This window comes from Caenorhabditis remanei, chromosome I (assembly GCF_010183535.1).
Source record: "Caenorhabditis remanei strain PX506 chromosome I, whole genome shotgun sequence".
NCBI lineage: Eukaryota > Metazoa > Nematoda > Chromadorea > Rhabditida > Rhabditidae > Caenorhabditis > Caenorhabditis remanei.
In genome coordinates this window covers 7,196,272-7,213,990 of record NC_071328.1, presented here as the reverse complement: position 1 = coordinate 7,213,990, position 17,719 = coordinate 7,196,272, and the positions used below count along the sequence as shown (strand labels likewise).

Here is a 17,719-nt window from a genome sequence, read left to right as displayed (position 1 = left end):
GAATATGGGAAAGAGAAAAAGAAGAAGAGATATGGAGAAGAAGAAGAAGATGGGCGGCATCAGGCTGCATGGGGGGAAGGACGCCCCTTCGCAGGCGCAGCAGATGACGACGTCGCTTCTGAAGAAGAAGAATAAGAGAGAAGAAAAGAAAAAAAGAAGGAATTGGGGGGAGAAGTATGAGAGAGAAAGGCGCCATGAGAAAAGTGAGAAGAGGAGAGAAAAAGAGAGAGAAATGGCTGGGCTAGCAAGCTTCGGAAGGGGGGGGGGCAGTCAGCAACAGCACAGCACACTGCTAGAAGAGGCATACACACACATACACACACAGCACACCGAGCACCAGTGTATTGCAATGAGATGGTGCTGCGGTGGGTCGTATTCTGAAAATGGTGGTGGTGGAAGTGGATCCTCATCGAGAACACCCCATCAACAACCGACACCTCTTCTGACGGTGGCAACTGGATCAGCAACATCAAATACCCACGATACATTCGGACCAATGCAGGTGAAGATGCACAAAACGGTGAGTTTTTTCCTTTTTTCTTTTTGAAGAATTTTCAAATTTTCTAGGAAATTATGAGTTACAGTAACCCATCGCTAGGTTTCTTACAAATTCGGAGAGTTGGGTTTTGAGTTTTTTAGCACGCGTGTCGATGATAACCGCGTCGTATCGTATTCCCGAAAGTTTATTCAACTTGAGTCAACTCTAAAATTTTCGATATTTATAGTCGGAGAATGTCTGCTAGATAGTTTTTCAGACTGCAGTACTCTTTTGAATCAGTTCTAAAACTGACTTAGAACCTCTTGAAACGAAATTGGGATTTCCTTTTTCAATTTTGGAACATTTTTATTCAAACATGACTTGAATTACTTTTTCTTCTTATATCAAACTGAAAAATCCATGTTGGTTTTCAAAACTTGACTTCTGTTACTTTGCTGGATTTCCATTCCCAAGATTATATATTTAGGTACGGTATGAGAGATAGAATTATTTCTCCAGACAACAATAATTCCTATAATTTCTAAGATAATGCTGTCAGTGTTTAACTTGAAAATAACATTTCGGATCTCAATTGATTACGTCTCCTCTGAAAACTGTATAAGGGGCTCATTTTCATCGAACACCGACAGCACAAAAACGAAATCCGAATGATATAGTTGTTTTCGACCCGTTGTTTTTCCACGTGATTTCTCGTAATGCCTAACTGAGTATCAATACTAATTAACGTCGTCTGCCAACCGACGACTCTTCCACAAATTCTCAAAAGCCTCGTCCTGCCGACGACCAAATTTTGACAGCCTTCCCAAGTCATCTATCCCAAAACAATAGCCATTTTCTTCTTTTTTCTGCTCCCTTGTGTTCTTTTTCCCCTTTTTTTCCCACAACAAATTTATTGCAAAACAACAAAAAAATCTTATTCTCCGTTTTTTGTTCACCCTGGAGAACAACAGTTTCCCATGACTACAGTATCACTCGGAAGTTTCTGTTTGCTTTACAGTTGCAATATTTTTTGAAGAATTCATGGTGGGAAGAAATACTGAATTCTGCATGTTTCTGGAGTCAGAGGGAAACGAGAGGAACTTCTAGAAATAGAAAAGAAAAACTTTGAGAATATTACACCTGCTCTTCCTGATGTTGCCATTTCCATGAATGGAGAGGAGCAATCCAGAAAAGAAACAAAGAAAACCTCAAGACCATATCGTTTCTAGAAAAAAAACGGAAAACTTGTTGATATCCGAGGATTCTTTGAGCACAGGCATTTATGTAAATTTTCAGAATCTCTCTCGGGAGAAGGTGACGTCTTTCCAACGTCATTACAGTTTTCTAGAACATTTTTCTTTCAATTATCAATCTGAAATTAGAATTTCCAGTGAAAAAGAAACGTCTTCAACTGAAATCATAACTCAACATCTGAGAACACAAAGATTAAAGTTTTTCATTCATTGAAAAAGATGAATTTAACAATTTCATTGAAAAGTTTAAACCAACGCTGAACCCAGATTTTCTTAGAGTTTCTTGACTGAAAATACGCGTCATATGCGTCCTTTTACATTTTGAGCTACAGAGACCCTATCAGAATCTGAATATAGGTATTCTAAGACTAAACCATCTGGGATTCTGAAACCTCCCGACTTCTGGTAACCAGTCTGCTACTTAAACATCCGTAGGTTACTCAAGAGTCTTTCAAGACTAGATGATTCAGAAGCAACATATTCTAGATAAGATATACTTCTGCAAGAAGAAAAAAGAAGAAAATGTCTTCTGAATCCAGCGTCACGTCATCAAAGATCTTCTTCTTCTTGTCCATCTGAATGCGGAAAGAGTCCTCTCTTCTTCTTCGCTCTTTTTCCTCTTTTGCTTCTTTTCTGTCAGCAAAGCGCTCATCTCGATGACAAATCGTGTATTCGGCGCCTTTTTGAGCACAGCGCCGCGGCTCTTTTCTCCTCTCTATGTGCTCCTCCTCCTTCTTTTTCTTCTTCATTGAAGCGCCTTCTTCTGAAAAAAGCAAAGGAGACGCAGAAGAAGAACTGAAGGCACGAGAGAATTCTCTCCGTAAGTAACAAAGTTGTGTGGTTGGGATAGGATATGGCAACAAAAAAAGGAGAGAGAAGCTAGATGATGATGAGCTCTTCTTCTTCTTCTTCTAGTCAGAGTAGACCCCTCTTAGAGTACCAGAGAGGGTAAAGGATCCGGTCCTGGACGGAGGCTTTGCAATTGAATAAAAAGTAAAAGAAATTGAGTGGATGGATGATGACGTGGAACTTTGGAAGATCGAAGGCTCACTTTGACTCAAGATGATACCGATCGACTGGGAATCACTTGAAAATAGTTAGCTCTGATTCCATTTTCTGAAAATATGAGCTTGATTTTCTAGGAAGATAATCGCTATTTCAATTAATTTACAGCTTCCAATGTAGGTGATTCTTCGGAAAAGTTTCAAACTTTTGGTCTTCTGAAGATAACTTCTTATCTCTGGGATCCCAGTGTTGCAGCCGAATTTCACACTTACAAATAGTACAGTATCCGATACTTTCAAAAAATGGCAAAAGTATTTAGAGTTTTTGGAACTGAAAAGTGTGCCAGCTATTCTAGGACATCTCAAATTCAAAGGCATCCGTGTTCAAAGAAGCTCTTCAGGTAGTCTTCTAAAATCAGGTCTTTCTGGGATACAATATCAATATTTTTCTGCTTAGACACAGTTTCCAGATCTCAATTTCGAGTATTGAATCTAAAAGAAGGAGCTTTTATATTCAAGGAGTAAAGTATCCCACCGGCAATTTGAGATAATAGACTTCCACCCATGTAGTAACCAACGGCGGATCCGATCCTGTCTTACTGTAAGATCGAAACCCAAAACTGATGATGTGGCATTCCGACAGTTCGACTATAAGTAACAAAACCCAAACATTTTGAAAAAAGGGAAGAGATGGTTTGATAAGAGTCCTGGCCGAAGGTGTACTCAACACTCCCGGAGCGCCTCACCACAGGAGGGCGCTCATACATTTTTGTGCAGCACCGACGACACACACACGCAATATTATAACCTGTGACACACACTTTCGCACACATACATACATTGCATTCATTCATTCATTCGGGACGGAGAGGGGGCACACGGCCCTTTTTGCTTCTTCTTCTTCTCCGTCTTCTTCTTCTTGTTCTTGTTCCCACACACCATCCTCCTGCAGTCTTCTTCTTCCAACTTTTTTCCAACCAAAACTCTTTCGCTTTTTGCTTTTACTTCAACCTTTAGCCAGTTGGAATGCATGAGAATCAGTATTTCATTGGGAATCAGAAGAGCTTCGAGGTTAGTCAGGGGACTGTAGACGGGCTGCGGTGATCTGGAAAGTTTCGTCGGACCCAGGATGATCTAAGATGGTCCAAAAAAGTCCAAAAACCAGGCGATGTCTACTTAATCCTTAGATGACACTATATAGTCACAATTAACCAAGGCTTTTGATAGACTTTTTGATTAGTTTGAAAACCCCATTCTCGTTGTTAAATGGTACAGAACAACTTGAGACATTAAATAATTAAAATGTTCAATCGCCTGTCCAATCGTTTGGAAAGAGTTAATCTTATCTAAATTTCGAACAATACGTTTTGTTCGTACTCATGGCCTCCATTCAATCGTACTAACTTTCTTCTGGAAGTCCAATAAATTCGTAAATTTTGAAACGAAAACCGGAAACTTCGAAGACACACGCAAATGTGATAAGAAAGAAACTATCGTCTTTTATCATACAAATCAAATTTTAAAGGTCGGGTACATTTTCTCGGCGGTTGGTCAGACTAGACTAGTTTAAAACTGGATTTTGGTCCGTGCTGGAAACTGAATAGAATAAAAAAATGAGATGAGCAATAGAAATCTAGCTACCAGTAAAAACAAATCATTTTAAAATCTGAAAACTACATTTAACCTTTTTTTTAATCATCAAATATCTTGTTTGCAGGCAGTGATCGTGACAGAAGGTACCGGTGAAAGTGTGCTGCTCGACTCGCTGAGGGCGTCGGGATGGAATTGTACAATATCGTTTCCAACTCAGGTGAGTCTTCTGGTTTATAAGTTCCAAGAAAAAAATAACGAATCTGCACAAGCCCAGTATTTCTGAAATCTGGATTTCCAAACTGTTAGAACTATTATATACCGTAATCTCCAATAGTTTTAGAAAACTCTTTTTCTAATCATAGGCGGAAAATGCTTGTCTTCCACGATTTCCAGAACTTTCTCTTTTTTCTAGAATCTGCCCAAAATAACCAGCATAATTATCTCCTAGAACACAATTTTTCCTTCCTCTCTCCTCCCCCGAAATCTCCAAAATGACGAGAAAAGTGATCTGACGTTGTAGCCTCAGAAAACGGAAAAGTGCATATTCATGTGACTAATCCTGTGCTGAAAAAGCAGGTGCTTTTTCGAAGTTCAACGAGAGAAAGAGAAGGGGATTAAGGGGGATTTGATGAAGCATATTGTTGCGAGTTTGTGGGACGAAAAGTGCATGATTAGTGAACAATTGAACTATTGAGGAAGTGGAGATTTTGATTTTAAATGAAGCAGAAAAGGAGGAAATTGAAGATTATGAGGATAAGGGATCGAAAATTTCGAATCGAGGATTTGAGGATTTGAGTTTAGTACATAGACTTATCAGATTAAATCTTGGAAATTGTCTTGACCTGAGCTAAGAAACTGATATTATGTGAGAAAACGTCACGTCACGATTCTTCTGAGGTGACTTCTGTCTACAAAATGTATGAATTCAAGAATAAATTCGGACACATGTATGCGAACTGCACCTAAATGCTACATCTCAGTTTTTACGAAATTTATTAATTTTCAGGCAACATCAGACGTCGAGTCAATATGCCCTCTAGCTGTATTTATCGATCTTCGGGTGCCGCATCCTTCTCAAATTGCTAAGTGAGTGGAATTCTAGAAGTAGTCGATTGAAAACCTGAAACAGTCTGGCTTCTAAAAAGTTATTTGGTTAATAGCGGGCTAACGGTATTTTGATCTCTCAAAATCGTCATGGCGTTCTATTGTAGTCATAATTCGAATTCATGACAAAAGAACACTCCGAATTGTATTTTTGTTTGATTTTCAACTTCTCCTCTTCTTCTTCCTCTTCTTTTCCCGTATACAACCTTCGTACAATCGAAAAACCAATAACAACAACATTCGTCCATCCGTTCGTCGTCGGCCTAGACTAGAGCAAACTTACTAGAGTACACAATACGTTTACACCTTGGAGTGGAAATGGACACTAGGTTTTTGTCAGGGGATCAGCAAACGCAGAATGACTGAAATTAAGAAATTCAGACCGGATATCCATAGATGAATGACAAGATCTAAACGAGAATCAGATGCAGACTTCTGAACGAAGAAACCGGACTTTGCACCCGTTGGGAGCCCAAGTGCATCTGACAAATTCTGAAATCTTGGTATAGACCAAATCAAAGATCCTAACCCATTTTGTCCCACTTCCTCGAGTTTTCACTTCCTCTCAACACCCGTCCATTGTGTGTGAAAAATGGCAACAAATCTCACTCTCTCCTCCCATATGTTATGTTTCTTTTGTGTATGTGTGTCAGTTTCACAATGCATATATACATACTAGATAGATATATGTATATCTTCTTCTCACATGTATCCCTTTTCTCACGCCTTCTTCTGCTTTCTCCATCAAATCCGATGACACACTCACACCATTTCTCTAACAACAAGAGAAAACAGAAAAAGAGCAAAAATTAGAGAGAAGGACACATGAGATGGATGTAGTAGGATTACGTAGATAGAGAGAAGATGACTTTAAGATCAAAGTCGAAAAGAATGATGATCATAAGTGATTATGGATTAGTAAATGGAAGATTCGGGGATTCGAACAAATCAAAGAATGGGGGAAATGATGGAAAAGACTGGGAATATTCTAGACAGGGACCTAACCTTCAGGACGATACTTGTATAAGATGCGACACGATCAAGGCTCTGGAAGACGTCAAACATGAAGAGAATGAGCTTACAGATTCCAGAACGACACTGATAATTTACAGAAAAGTTAACACAGAAACTTGTTTGAACAATTCTTTTCATAGTGTATTCGGGACACCGTACAATTTTCTGATCACTATCCGAACCTCTTCTCCGTGTAACAGATGAAAGATCGACATCTCATCAGTAGTTAGTACTCTTTTCTCCTCTTCTATTCCTTTTCTCCGCCGTTTTTAATTGCTTTCCATCGAGTCTTTTCTCTTTTTTCTTTAATCGTTCTGCTCTTTGTTGCCTTTCTTCTTTTTTGTTTCGACGCCTATTAAGTACGCAAAATTGATATGAAACAGAAAAAAGGGGACGATGAGTGGAAACAACGGAAATTATCTGGAAAAGTTTCCATTTTCAGGGATGTCTCATCGGTGAGCACGGAGGAAGTGTTGATTGTGTCAATTGCGGAAAAGTGAGTTTTCACTCAACGTTTTGGTTGACTCTGATCCGAACATTCAAGTCTTATCATCTGAATTTGAATTCGAAATTCCAGGCACATCAGCGAAAAACGACGGGGAGCTCTCGGTCAATCCAACATCATCCATGTGAGATTTCGCTAAATAATTCATTGATTTCAATTAAAAATTCTTTGGTTTTTCAGCATGTGACGTGGAATACGCGTGACGTGACACTCTTCGATTACGTCGGTCGACTGGCCAATCGGATTCGTGCTCTTCCCGCCCTTTTCGCTGTATTAGATGAGGTGAGTCCTTTCTTTTAGTCAATTTCCTGTGCGCTTCCAGCTCTTTTCATTCCTCCGTCATCTAAATTTCAGACGGATCAAGCTGTTGAAGTGTGTGACGAGCAACGAGTAGTCCAATACGTCAATCGAGCATACGAGAACGTAACCGGGTGTATACGATCTGAAGTAATTGGGCAACCGGAATCCGAAATGAGGAGGAAGTCATTACCAAGAGCACGTGGAGAAGAAGAAAGAAGGAGGAGTTCCGATTGGAAGTTTATACGGGTACCTTTTGCGAACAAGTGAGTTTCTGTTCTGTACGAATACTGTCATTTCTTCTATTTTCAGTAGTCAGTTCGTGTATATGAAACGCTCAAACACAACCGGTGAAGCGGCAATTTTCCGCGATGTCTCACTAAAAAGTCTGAAATCCCAAACGGGCGGTATCGAAGCTCCAATCTCTGAAGTGCTCACAATGCTCCGTGACGTCTCCTCACGGGTAGATGGAGAACCAGCTCAAACGATAAAAGATGCTATGAAAGTGTTATCTTCTCATGAATTGTATGCTCCGTCTATCAATCGATTCCGTGATGCTGATCGAATTGCCACACAGTATTATGATGGTTTAATACGACTGCATCATCCAGCAAGGCAGAGAAAGAGAAGTGTCGTGGATGCTCATCGAGAAAAACGGGGATCACATGGAGAACGACGAAGGGTATCTGCCGATGTGAAGAATGCTTTGGAGAATGACAATTGCTGGAAATTCGACATACTTCATCTTGAGAAAGTCTCGGATCATCACGCCCTATCACAGGTTAATTTTAGAAATATCTAACTGGAGATAATACAGAATATTCGATTTAAAAAATATCTAAAACACAAAAATTGTGTTTACAGGTTGGCATGAAAGTGTTTGAACGATGGAAGGTCTGCGATGTTCTTGGATGTTCAGATGAGCTTCTGAATCGCTGGATTCTCTCAATTGAAGCACATTATCATGCTGGAAACACGTATCATAATGCTACTCATGCAGCAGATGTCCTTCAAGCAACTTCATTTTTCCTTGATTCTCCAAGTGTTGCAATTCTTGTGAATGAATCTCATGCAGTGGCTGCATTACTTGCTGCAGCTGTGCATGATTTGGATCATCCAGGAAGAGGAAATGCTTATTTGATCAACACTCGACAGTCACTTGCTATTCTTTATAATGACAATTCGATTCTGGAGAATCATCACATTGCATTGGCATTCCAACTAACATTACAACACAATGCGAATGTGAATATTTTCTCGAATTTATCAAGAGAGGAGTTCATTCAAATGAGGCATGCGATGGTTGAGATGGTTCTGGCAACTGATATTTCAAGACACTTCGAATATCTTGCCAAGTTTAATAAAATGCATGTGACGGATGTAGCTGAAGAACAACGGGATACAAACTCTTTGACAATCTGTGATATGCTGGTGAAATGCGCTGATATTTCGAATCCTGCCAGAGAGTGGGGATTATGTCAGAGATGGGCGCACCGGATTGTTGAGGAGTATTTTGAACAGGTTAGTTGGAAACATCTGGACAGAGTGTGGTAGACATTAACACTTTTAATTTCAAAAATGGAAATTTTCAGACTCGAGAAGAAAAAGAGAAGGGATTGCCTGTAACTATGGAAGTATTCGATCGAAATACATGTAACGTGCCGATAACTCAATGCGGTTTTATTGGTAAGTCCCTTGGGAACTGGGAAACAAAACCTATCTCAAATATCTCCAATTCAACTATTCATTTTTCCAGATATGTTCGCTCGTGAAGCTTTTGCCACCTTCACTGAGTTTGCTAAACTCGGTGAGCTCTCCGATCAACTTGAGTCAAATTATGAGAAATGGAAGTTAATGACTTCCCAATGGACACCATCACACAATACGAACTTAGTTCTTTAGGTGTCACTTTGTTCAAATCCATATGTCTAGTCGTTTTTCTTTTTTCACTTTTTGTTTGTTGTTTGCCACTTAAAATTGCTCATTTCCCCAACTTTTCCTTCCGATTTCCTCTTGCACACCACACACATCATCACCTTTTGTTTCTTTCTTTCTGAAATGGACTCTTCGAAAATGTTTTAACATAGATGTTGCTGCAAGTTTGCTCTACCTGAATGGTTCTATTGAGCGTCCTTGCAACTTCATCTATTTCTCACAAGGTCTGTCTTCTTTCTCTTAAATTTTCAATCAATCTTGCCGGTTTTCCCTCAACCCCGACGATTCGTACCCATTGCCCTCATTTTGCTTTTTTTCTCGGTTAAAATTTTGTTTCTTTCAAGACATCCTAACAATATATTTATTGAATTTTTCGAATTTCCCAAAAGTCTCTTTCTCTCGGCTTTATCATCCATTCCTCATCATGCAGCTAGTCGCCTTTTTGCTTTAATTTTTCTTTTTTTTAAATGATTTTTGTGAATTTTCATATATGCGGTACCATTTAAACTAAAACAACGAAAAACGAACATTCGAATCATCGAAAAACCTTTTTTCGGAGATTCGAACCGCATTTTCTTGCCACCTTTTCCATGTTTCCCCCGATTGTTTCCCTTATTTTCCTATGTATCTTTTTTCTCTTTCTTGCCCTTTTTGTATTTTTGATTTTTCAATTCCATTAAAATTCCAAATGGTTTCCACAAAAAACGTTCGTGATGAATTCGGGGCGATTCAAAATAAAAGTAACATTCACAACTTTTGGCTCCATGAAGTTCTGCATTCCAAAGTTTATTCAGAGACTTTTTGGCGTTCAACTCTTTAGATATCAGAGCTGTGAACTCTATGGGCACTATATATTTTGAGTGATGAATTATGAACTCTCTTGACAAAATTACGAAAATAGAAGTAAGCAATTGGATTCAGGTGACCCAAGAGAGCATTTTTACACTCTCATAAAAGACGGTTTTTGCGTGAACTTGACGCGAAATATCCACTCAATCTGTAGTTTCTGCGTGACCTGTCCTCCACGCACGACATCGTGGATTCAACTGACACGTGGAGCTTCGGAAGTTCACCGAGAGGAAAAAGTGATCAAAACAGTATCTCCAATCGAACGTACACATATTTACTTTATATTTGGACTCAACTCAACTCAATCATTCGACCACTACATAACGCTTTGGGAGGTAACTATTCGAGCAGCTCCCGGTTTCAAACATTTTCACCTGTAACTTTCTTTTTTTTCTCTCTATTCCCGAGTCTTTTTCTGAAATTTGGATTGTTAGATAGAAAGAAGTGCAGTATTGTGTTGTGGGCGGTAGCATGCTACCCAGAAGGAACACTTATTGTGTCTCGGACTGTCTTTCAATTTGAATCTTCTAACTTCGAGTCTTTTTCTGAAATTTGGATTGTTAGATAGAAAGAAATGCAGTATAGTGTTGTGGGCGGTAGCATGCTACCCAGAAGGAACACTTATTGTGTCTCGGACTGTCTTTCAATTTGAATCTTCTAACTTCGAGTCTTTTTCTGAAATTTGGATTGTTAGATGCGAAGAAATGCAGTATAGTGTTGTGGGCGGTAGCATGCTACCCAGAAGGAACACTTATTGTGTCTCGGACTGTCTTTCAATTTGAATCTTTTAATTCCGAGTCTTTTTCTGAAATTTGGATTGTTAGATGGGAAGAAATGCAGTATAGTGTTGTGGGCGGTAGCATGCTACCCAGAAGGAACACTTATTGTGTCTCGGACTGTCTTTCAATTTGAATCTTCTAACTTCGAGTCTTTTTCTGAAATTTGGATTGTTAGATGCGAAGAAATGCAGTATAGTGTTGTGGGCGGTAGCATGCTACCCAGAAGGAACACTTATTGTGTCTCGGACTGTCTTTCAATTTGAATCTTTTAATTCCGAGTCTTTTTCTGAAATTTGGATTGTTAGATGGGAAGAAATGCAGTATAGTGTTGTGGGCGGTAGCATGCTACCCAGAAGGAACACTTATTGTATCTCAGACTGTCTTTCAGTTTAAATGTATTTTTGATACGTCCTTTTGTCCTTCATAACACTCCGATGTGTCGGGGGACTGTTTTGAAGTCACTGGAAAACAAAATTCATAACATTCGGAAAAAAGTGAAAGTATCACACAATTTCGCCGTGATGGCGAAATCAAGTACAAATTATAAGGAAATTGTATAAAGTTCGAAGTCATCATAGCATTGGGTCACTTAATCGCCTATAGTAGCTATTTTTCATCAAATATGAATAAAACATTTGAACGATAATTTTGGGAATTTATCTACATATTCTCGACTTTAAATAAATGTGATTTATTTATATATTATGGCCCTTTTCTGGGGGTAGCGAAAGTCGAAAAAAAAAACAACAGGTAATGAACCCATGATGAAAACAGAGACGAAGATCAGTGAAAAATGAGTGAAAGATGGGTTTTTGATAAAAACGGGACAATGTTTTTGAATATAGATGAACTAGATAAGAAACTCTGGAAATAGAATCTACGCAGTAGAAAGCTCTCAAATGCTACTTCGGGGGAATAACAGCGAACGTTTGAAAAAAAGATACCAAATACAAAAGGGCGATTACACAAATTCTTCCATTGGTTCAGCGGCCTCTGATTTATCTGGCTTTACTGGGTCCGCCACGTTACGTTCTTCTTCTTCTGTTGACATTAGCTCTACAGTCTCCGTAGCCAAATTTGCTTCTTCTTTCGTTGTATCCATTTTCTGTTCCTCAATAAAATCGTCGAGTTTTCCTCTTTTCGCTTGTGGCTCTCCATCGTCCTGATCAATTCCTGCATAGTCTTCCTCAACAAAGTCTTTTCCTACTCCGGGTGGCCGTGGGTCAATAACCGGACCATCGTATCCTAACATCTCATCATACATCTCTCCGATCACATCTCTGCTAGAAGTATCGAATGGACGTTTCTTTGTTGGAATACCTGGCGCAACATCCACGAGTCGATCGATTCCAAGAACCTGTAAATGGGAATTTTTTTAGTTTAGCTAATGAAAAAAGTAGGTATTTGCCTCATGGATTTTATTGAAACCTATTTTTCGAATGAACGATTGTGCCGAGCAGGTCAATGAGTGTTTCTGTTCATCACTCAAAGCATCCAAGACATTTATGCTTGTCGATTCGCATGGGTCATTTAGAATAGCTGAAAAATTTGCTTTTATAGTCGCAATTAATTTTCTATCAATAAATCGTACCCGAATGAAGATAACCGGATGAAATAGCTTCAATAACTCGTTTGAATGCTTCGGCCGGATTCAAGACTGACGGAGTAGAGTCAATGACGTTGGAGACGAGCAGTTCAAGTTGCTGGAAATTCATAGATTGACTAAAACAAGAGGTTAAAAAACTGACGTGATCATTCAGACTTTCCCAAACTGCGTGTCGGCTACGGAGATCACGAATCAGACGAATTACTTGGTGACAAGAATTTAAATATAGGCAATGATTCTGCAAAAAATACGAGAAAAGTTGGGCATTGTGAAGGTTTTGAACACACCTCATACCATTTCGTGCTCCGCATCATAGCTAATGCATTCAGACACATGGCTTTTTCTGGGAATTCTGATTTGGCACCTTCTGAATCTTCTTCGCTTCTGAGTGACGGAGATGTTATCATTACACGACATTTCAATTCTGGGAAATAGTTGGCAGAGATAATTACACAAACTCCAGATGTAGGGTCGGATTCAATAGTTAGATCCGTCTGAAAATTAGGATTATTGTCTCTATGAGGAACAAAACACTTTATGAAAACAATTATTTGAAGGTAAAATTTTAAATAATCACTGTAAAAATTAGGTTCATATCTGTTTTGAAATCGATCAACTCACCGAAACTTCTCTAAATGTGTCTGTCATTCTTTGAACCAATTCTGGAGTTGGCAGTGGAGTACACGTAAGAACCATATCTGCATATGCGTCTGCCTTGATGTAAGTCTTCTTCGAGAAAGGTCCACATCTGATGCAACCTATCAAAATACGGGGGTTATTTGTTTTTCCATTCGTAGGCGTCTGAGCTGTGGTAACTTCCGATTCAGAAGTTGATTCTCCAGAAACTTCTCCTATTTTGTCTGAAACCATTTTGAAACAGCTCTTCACATCTGCCAAGAATCGATCGATATTATCGTTGTATTCCTTTCCAGGATGTAGTGATTGATATTTTTGATCTACAGTTCTATCATCAACGATATTCATTTCTCGGCCTTTAGGAGTGGGCGGAACGACGGTGCATTTGAATTTCATTGGTAAGTAGTCCATCCCTTTTTTGGCTCCTTTGTCTGATTTTTTGTTTGAAGGTTTTTGGTCTACTATAAGAGTTGGATCAACTTGTTGTTTATAACTCATTCGATGACGTCTTCCTTTAATGTGTATTTCTTTAGCATTTGGATCCGAAAATTTGCAGTCGCACAGTTTACAATGGAACTGAACTAACTTTCCGGTTGCATCCCGGTCCTCCATAACATATTCTGCTCCAACTGGTTGTATTTCTTCAGCTACAATCATTGCTTGCAACATTTCATCTTCTACTATGATTGGCTCCATTCCTGAGTCCTCCTTTTTTCCAGCGGATCCAACCGTCAGCGCTACTACTCGCTTCTTTTCCTCAAGTTGTCCAGTGGAGTTGAGTTTATGGCCGCCCACGAACTGCACAGTGTTGATACCAATAACTCTGAAAATTATCTTTTTTTTTTAATTTTGAACTTTGTTTTAACATCGAACACCTTACAAACGTAACAGTTTCGTTCACGAGAACAATTATTAAAAACATTTCATGTCAACAAAGACTCTATTTCATGAATCGCTTGGAAAAGTCATTTTCGCAGTCGTACTTTATTACTAAATCACTGCTGAAACAGAACAGTTTCAAATTAGAAGTAATTCTACACAAAAAATTCAAAGAGTATAAGATCTGGGGGAGCTCCCCGGGGAGGGAACATTTTAATCGAATGCAGAGCGTGCAAACACCATCACGGCAAAACGCACACTGTTCCCTCGTTTTCCTCGCACATGTCTTTTTTCAAAAACGAGTGAATGAAAATGATCTAGAGTAATATGATTTCGAGAACTTTGTGGAGATTCATTTAAGTCGATGATGGGAAATTAATTCATAACTTTTCAGTAATTTTCAGCATTTCCCGATCGAATAACTGATTGGATGCATAAAATTAAAAATTATCTATTCAGATTGTCTCCTTAAAATGTCAGTAATTTTCAGAAACAAAATTTGACAACTATAGTTTTTTTTATAAATTTCAGATATGACCTACTTTTTTGTTCCAGGAATTTGTTGTTGATGCCACTTTGGTTTGGCTTTCGTCTCAATAGGACCATCTACGCCAGGTGCAATTATTGTTGGAACATCTTCTGGCACATATTTTCCCATTTTCTTGTGTAAATTTGCCGTTTTTATATGTTTTCCTCCTTTTATATGAGCATTGTAGGTGTCTTGTCCAGTACAAGTTACATCGCACAACTCACACCGATATGATAGTTTATGTTTTGCCAATGAAACGGGATGTTTTCCTGTTTTCAAACATTCTTCTCTCTTCTTATGTCCTTTTCCATCTAAGTGCTCTCTATAAGTTATTGCACCCGCACATGACACTTTGCACGTCTGAAAATCGACAGATTTTAGATGTTTCCATGAAAGTATTTGCATGAAAGTATTTGCATAATTTGTATGTCTAAATTATAATATGACTCAAGTATTTTACAAACGTTTCCAAGAATAAACGCAATTCGAATTTTCTTGCAAATTCTTACCTCACAGTAGAACATATTATTATCACCAGATGATTGTTTATTGTTTCTACCAGCTGCTCCACCCGTTGTATTATTCCACGTGGCACCAATGTGATTTGCTGTATTTTGAGCACTCTGTGTTGTTTGTTGAGCATAATTATATACTGCTGCATCATATCCATTGAATGCACCTAGAAAAACTAGGGCGTATTCCTGTGAGCGATTTTCGAGTTTTAAACGGAAAATACGCAAATATGCAACTCTTCTCATCCAAAAACATATGAATGCTATACAAACCTTGATTTGATGGTGTACTTTGTGCTTTTTTGAAATAAGCGCTGGGAGCTGTCATTTTTGTTGCCTGTGATGGGAATGATGAATAAGTTGATCCATAGTTCGTTTGTGGAGCCTGAAAAATTTTTGCAAATAAAAAACAAAATTTGTTTGATAAACAAACCGGTGGCGGTGGCGGCGGTGGTGGCAAGGGCGCATTAACTCCACCATAACCGTAATTTGCATATGGATTTACCCCTCTGAAAAATCGATTTGCTAGCGAGTCACATGAATTTATGTATTAAAAAATTTAAGACTAACGTATAATAATTTTGAGCCGGTTGTGGATGTCCCTGTTGATATGCATTGGCTCTATTAGCAGCATTAGCCGCATTGGCAGCTGCGGCATACTGTTGACTTCCGTAGGCCCTGAAAATGACGGGTGAATTTTTATCTTCGTTGAACAATGAATTTACCCATAGGCTCCTTGATATCCCCCATACATTATTACCTGCAAATTACTGAAATTAGTGAAGAAAGAAAGCAAAAAACACGAGAGAAAACTAGGTAAAAAGGGAATTTTGTTGGTAAAAATAAAATGGAAAATTGAAGTGCGATGGCGCGCGCTTGCATGCTCACTGGTAAGAGATCGATCTCGAGAGCCAGAGGGTACGGTTTTCAAGCAGAAAAATAGAGTTTTGGACTGAAAATGAAAGTAATGTGTGTTTGTAACAAAAAATTCAGAAAACTGGATAAAAATTGATCTGAAATATGTAAAAAAAAAAAGATAAATAGACGTGAAAGATAGAAAATTCTAGATGTTCCAAAATATCGTGGAGAACAAGAAGAATAAGGAGAATAGTAAATACCATCGGTTGAATAGACACTTAAAGTTTCGTCATCACAGGGTGTATGAACAAGATTTAGCTCTTGTTTGAGACGATACAATATCACCTGTTGGAAAAATAAAAAATTGTGAAAAATTGATTGAAAAGCCAGGCCTATTCTTGAAACGCAGACAGTTTCTGATTTTTGGAACGGACCTGGTGTTAAACCTGTTTTTCAATCATAATCCCTAATAATCCATAATTCAAGGGAACAGACTATTTGATTTGAAGGCGATCCTCGGATATTTTTTGATCACTGACTGACACTTTCTCGCGAAGTTGGAACACTGAACACGCGACCAGTCTGAAAAGGAGCATTCAAAACTCATATCATTTTCATCTTGGCCCATTTTCTCCTCCTTCACAGCGATTTTCCTCTTTCAAATATCTCTTGACTAAAGTACTTTCATAATCATCCATCTCTCAATATCTTTTCCATTACCCGTGCAAAAAAGTGTCGTATTACTACAATCAGGGAACTAAAAAACGTGTCGAAGTGCTCTCCATCGGATGAGCAAACCACCTCATTTCAGTTCGTACTCACTTGTCTTTTTCTCTATTTTTCTATCTTCATTATTATGAATTCATTTTTATCTGTGCATGAGAAGTCCGCGCCGCACTCACGCGGCGGCCACGCCCATTTCTTGCGGCAGTGTTCAAAAATTGAACGCAACGTTAAAATCGGGGTGGGCGTGGCCACCGCGTGAGTGCGGCGCGGACTTCTCATGCACAGATAAAAATGAATTCATAATATCTTCTTTTCTCCGTTGAAATAAGTGTGTTATGTCCAGTGTAAAATGGGACGATCACTCTATTACTCTTTCCTCTATTCTCTCAACACTTTCACATCTCTTGCTCATTTTTCTTTCATTTCTGTTGGATATATTGCTTTCTCATTCATCTACGATCAATCGATTTTATCACTATTTTTCAGGATTTGATAATGAAAATGAAGGTTATTAGTCTGTTTGAATAAATCTTCCAGCTCACCACATCAGTTAACCGAAAACACTTTTGTTATTATACCACTATTCAAAAATATTCGAATGCGTATGAGTCATAAATATTCGTTGTGTTAACCAGAGACCATGTGCCATATATTTTGTTCGGTGACCATTTCATTCCATTCACTCTATTGATTCCCTTGATTCAGGCTCTCTCTCTACTCATGTTTCTTCTTTTGATACTTTCTTTCGGTCATGAGAAACTCCCTGTTCAGAGGCAAAGGGAACTGATAATAGTAACCGCCCACACAATTTTTATGTGTTTTCAGCTGCCGATGTGGTTATCGAAACGATTGTTTAGGTACACTGAAATAAATTATTTTTCTGTAATTATTGCTGAAACTGTACAGTTTCTTTTTTCTATTAATACCTGCGTACTCAACTAATTCTCATAACTTCTCTAAACATGAAGACCGAAAGAATTCGCAGATCGTTTTGTTCCCACACATATTTGTTTTTGTTTATTCGAATTCTCTCCTATCGGATCCTCTTCTCTTTTTTTGAAATACTATAGTCATTACTACCACTATATCTAACATTTAGTGGTGACTCCATTCTTTTTTTTCTTGCAAAAATATAGCTGTATCTTTTTGAAAATTCATGAAA

At 38.5% G+C, this 17,719-nt stretch overlaps 2 protein-coding genes across 2 annotated transcripts; one reads left to right on the top strand and one right to left on the bottom strand.

The window, feature by feature from the left end:
* Nucleotides 1-349: 349 nt before the first annotated feature.
* On the top strand, nucleotides 350-9,150 carry GCK72_001380 (uncharacterized protein; the record flags this gene model as incomplete). The annotated part of the gene is made up of 12 exons (XM_053722939.1): nucleotides 350-520; nucleotides 3,753-3,806; nucleotides 4,453-4,545; nucleotides 5,335-5,414; nucleotides 6,889-6,942; nucleotides 7,024-7,075; nucleotides 7,132-7,233; nucleotides 7,306-7,514; nucleotides 7,561-8,029; nucleotides 8,113-8,769; nucleotides 8,841-8,934; nucleotides 9,005-9,150. 12 exons carry the CDS (start codon nucleotides 350-352, stop codon nucleotides 9,148-9,150), a joined length of 2,181 nt encoding a protein of 726 aa, XP_053591584.1.
* A 2,622-nt stretch (nucleotides 9,151-11,772) lies between these two features.
* Nucleotides 11,773-15,727, bottom strand: GCK72_001379 (uncharacterized protein; the record flags this gene model as incomplete). The annotated part of the gene is made up of 12 exons (XM_053722938.1): nucleotides 11,773-12,168; nucleotides 12,220-12,350; nucleotides 12,403-12,514; nucleotides 12,560-12,655; nucleotides 12,705-12,911; nucleotides 13,039-13,876; nucleotides 14,475-14,821; nucleotides 14,971-15,140; nucleotides 15,247-15,358; nucleotides 15,407-15,482; nucleotides 15,544-15,651; nucleotides 15,699-15,727. 12 exons carry the CDS (start codon nucleotides 15,725-15,727, stop codon nucleotides 11,773-11,775), a joined length of 2,622 nt encoding a protein of 873 aa, XP_053591583.1.
* Between the last annotated feature and the right edge of the window lie 1,992 nt (nucleotides 15,728-17,719).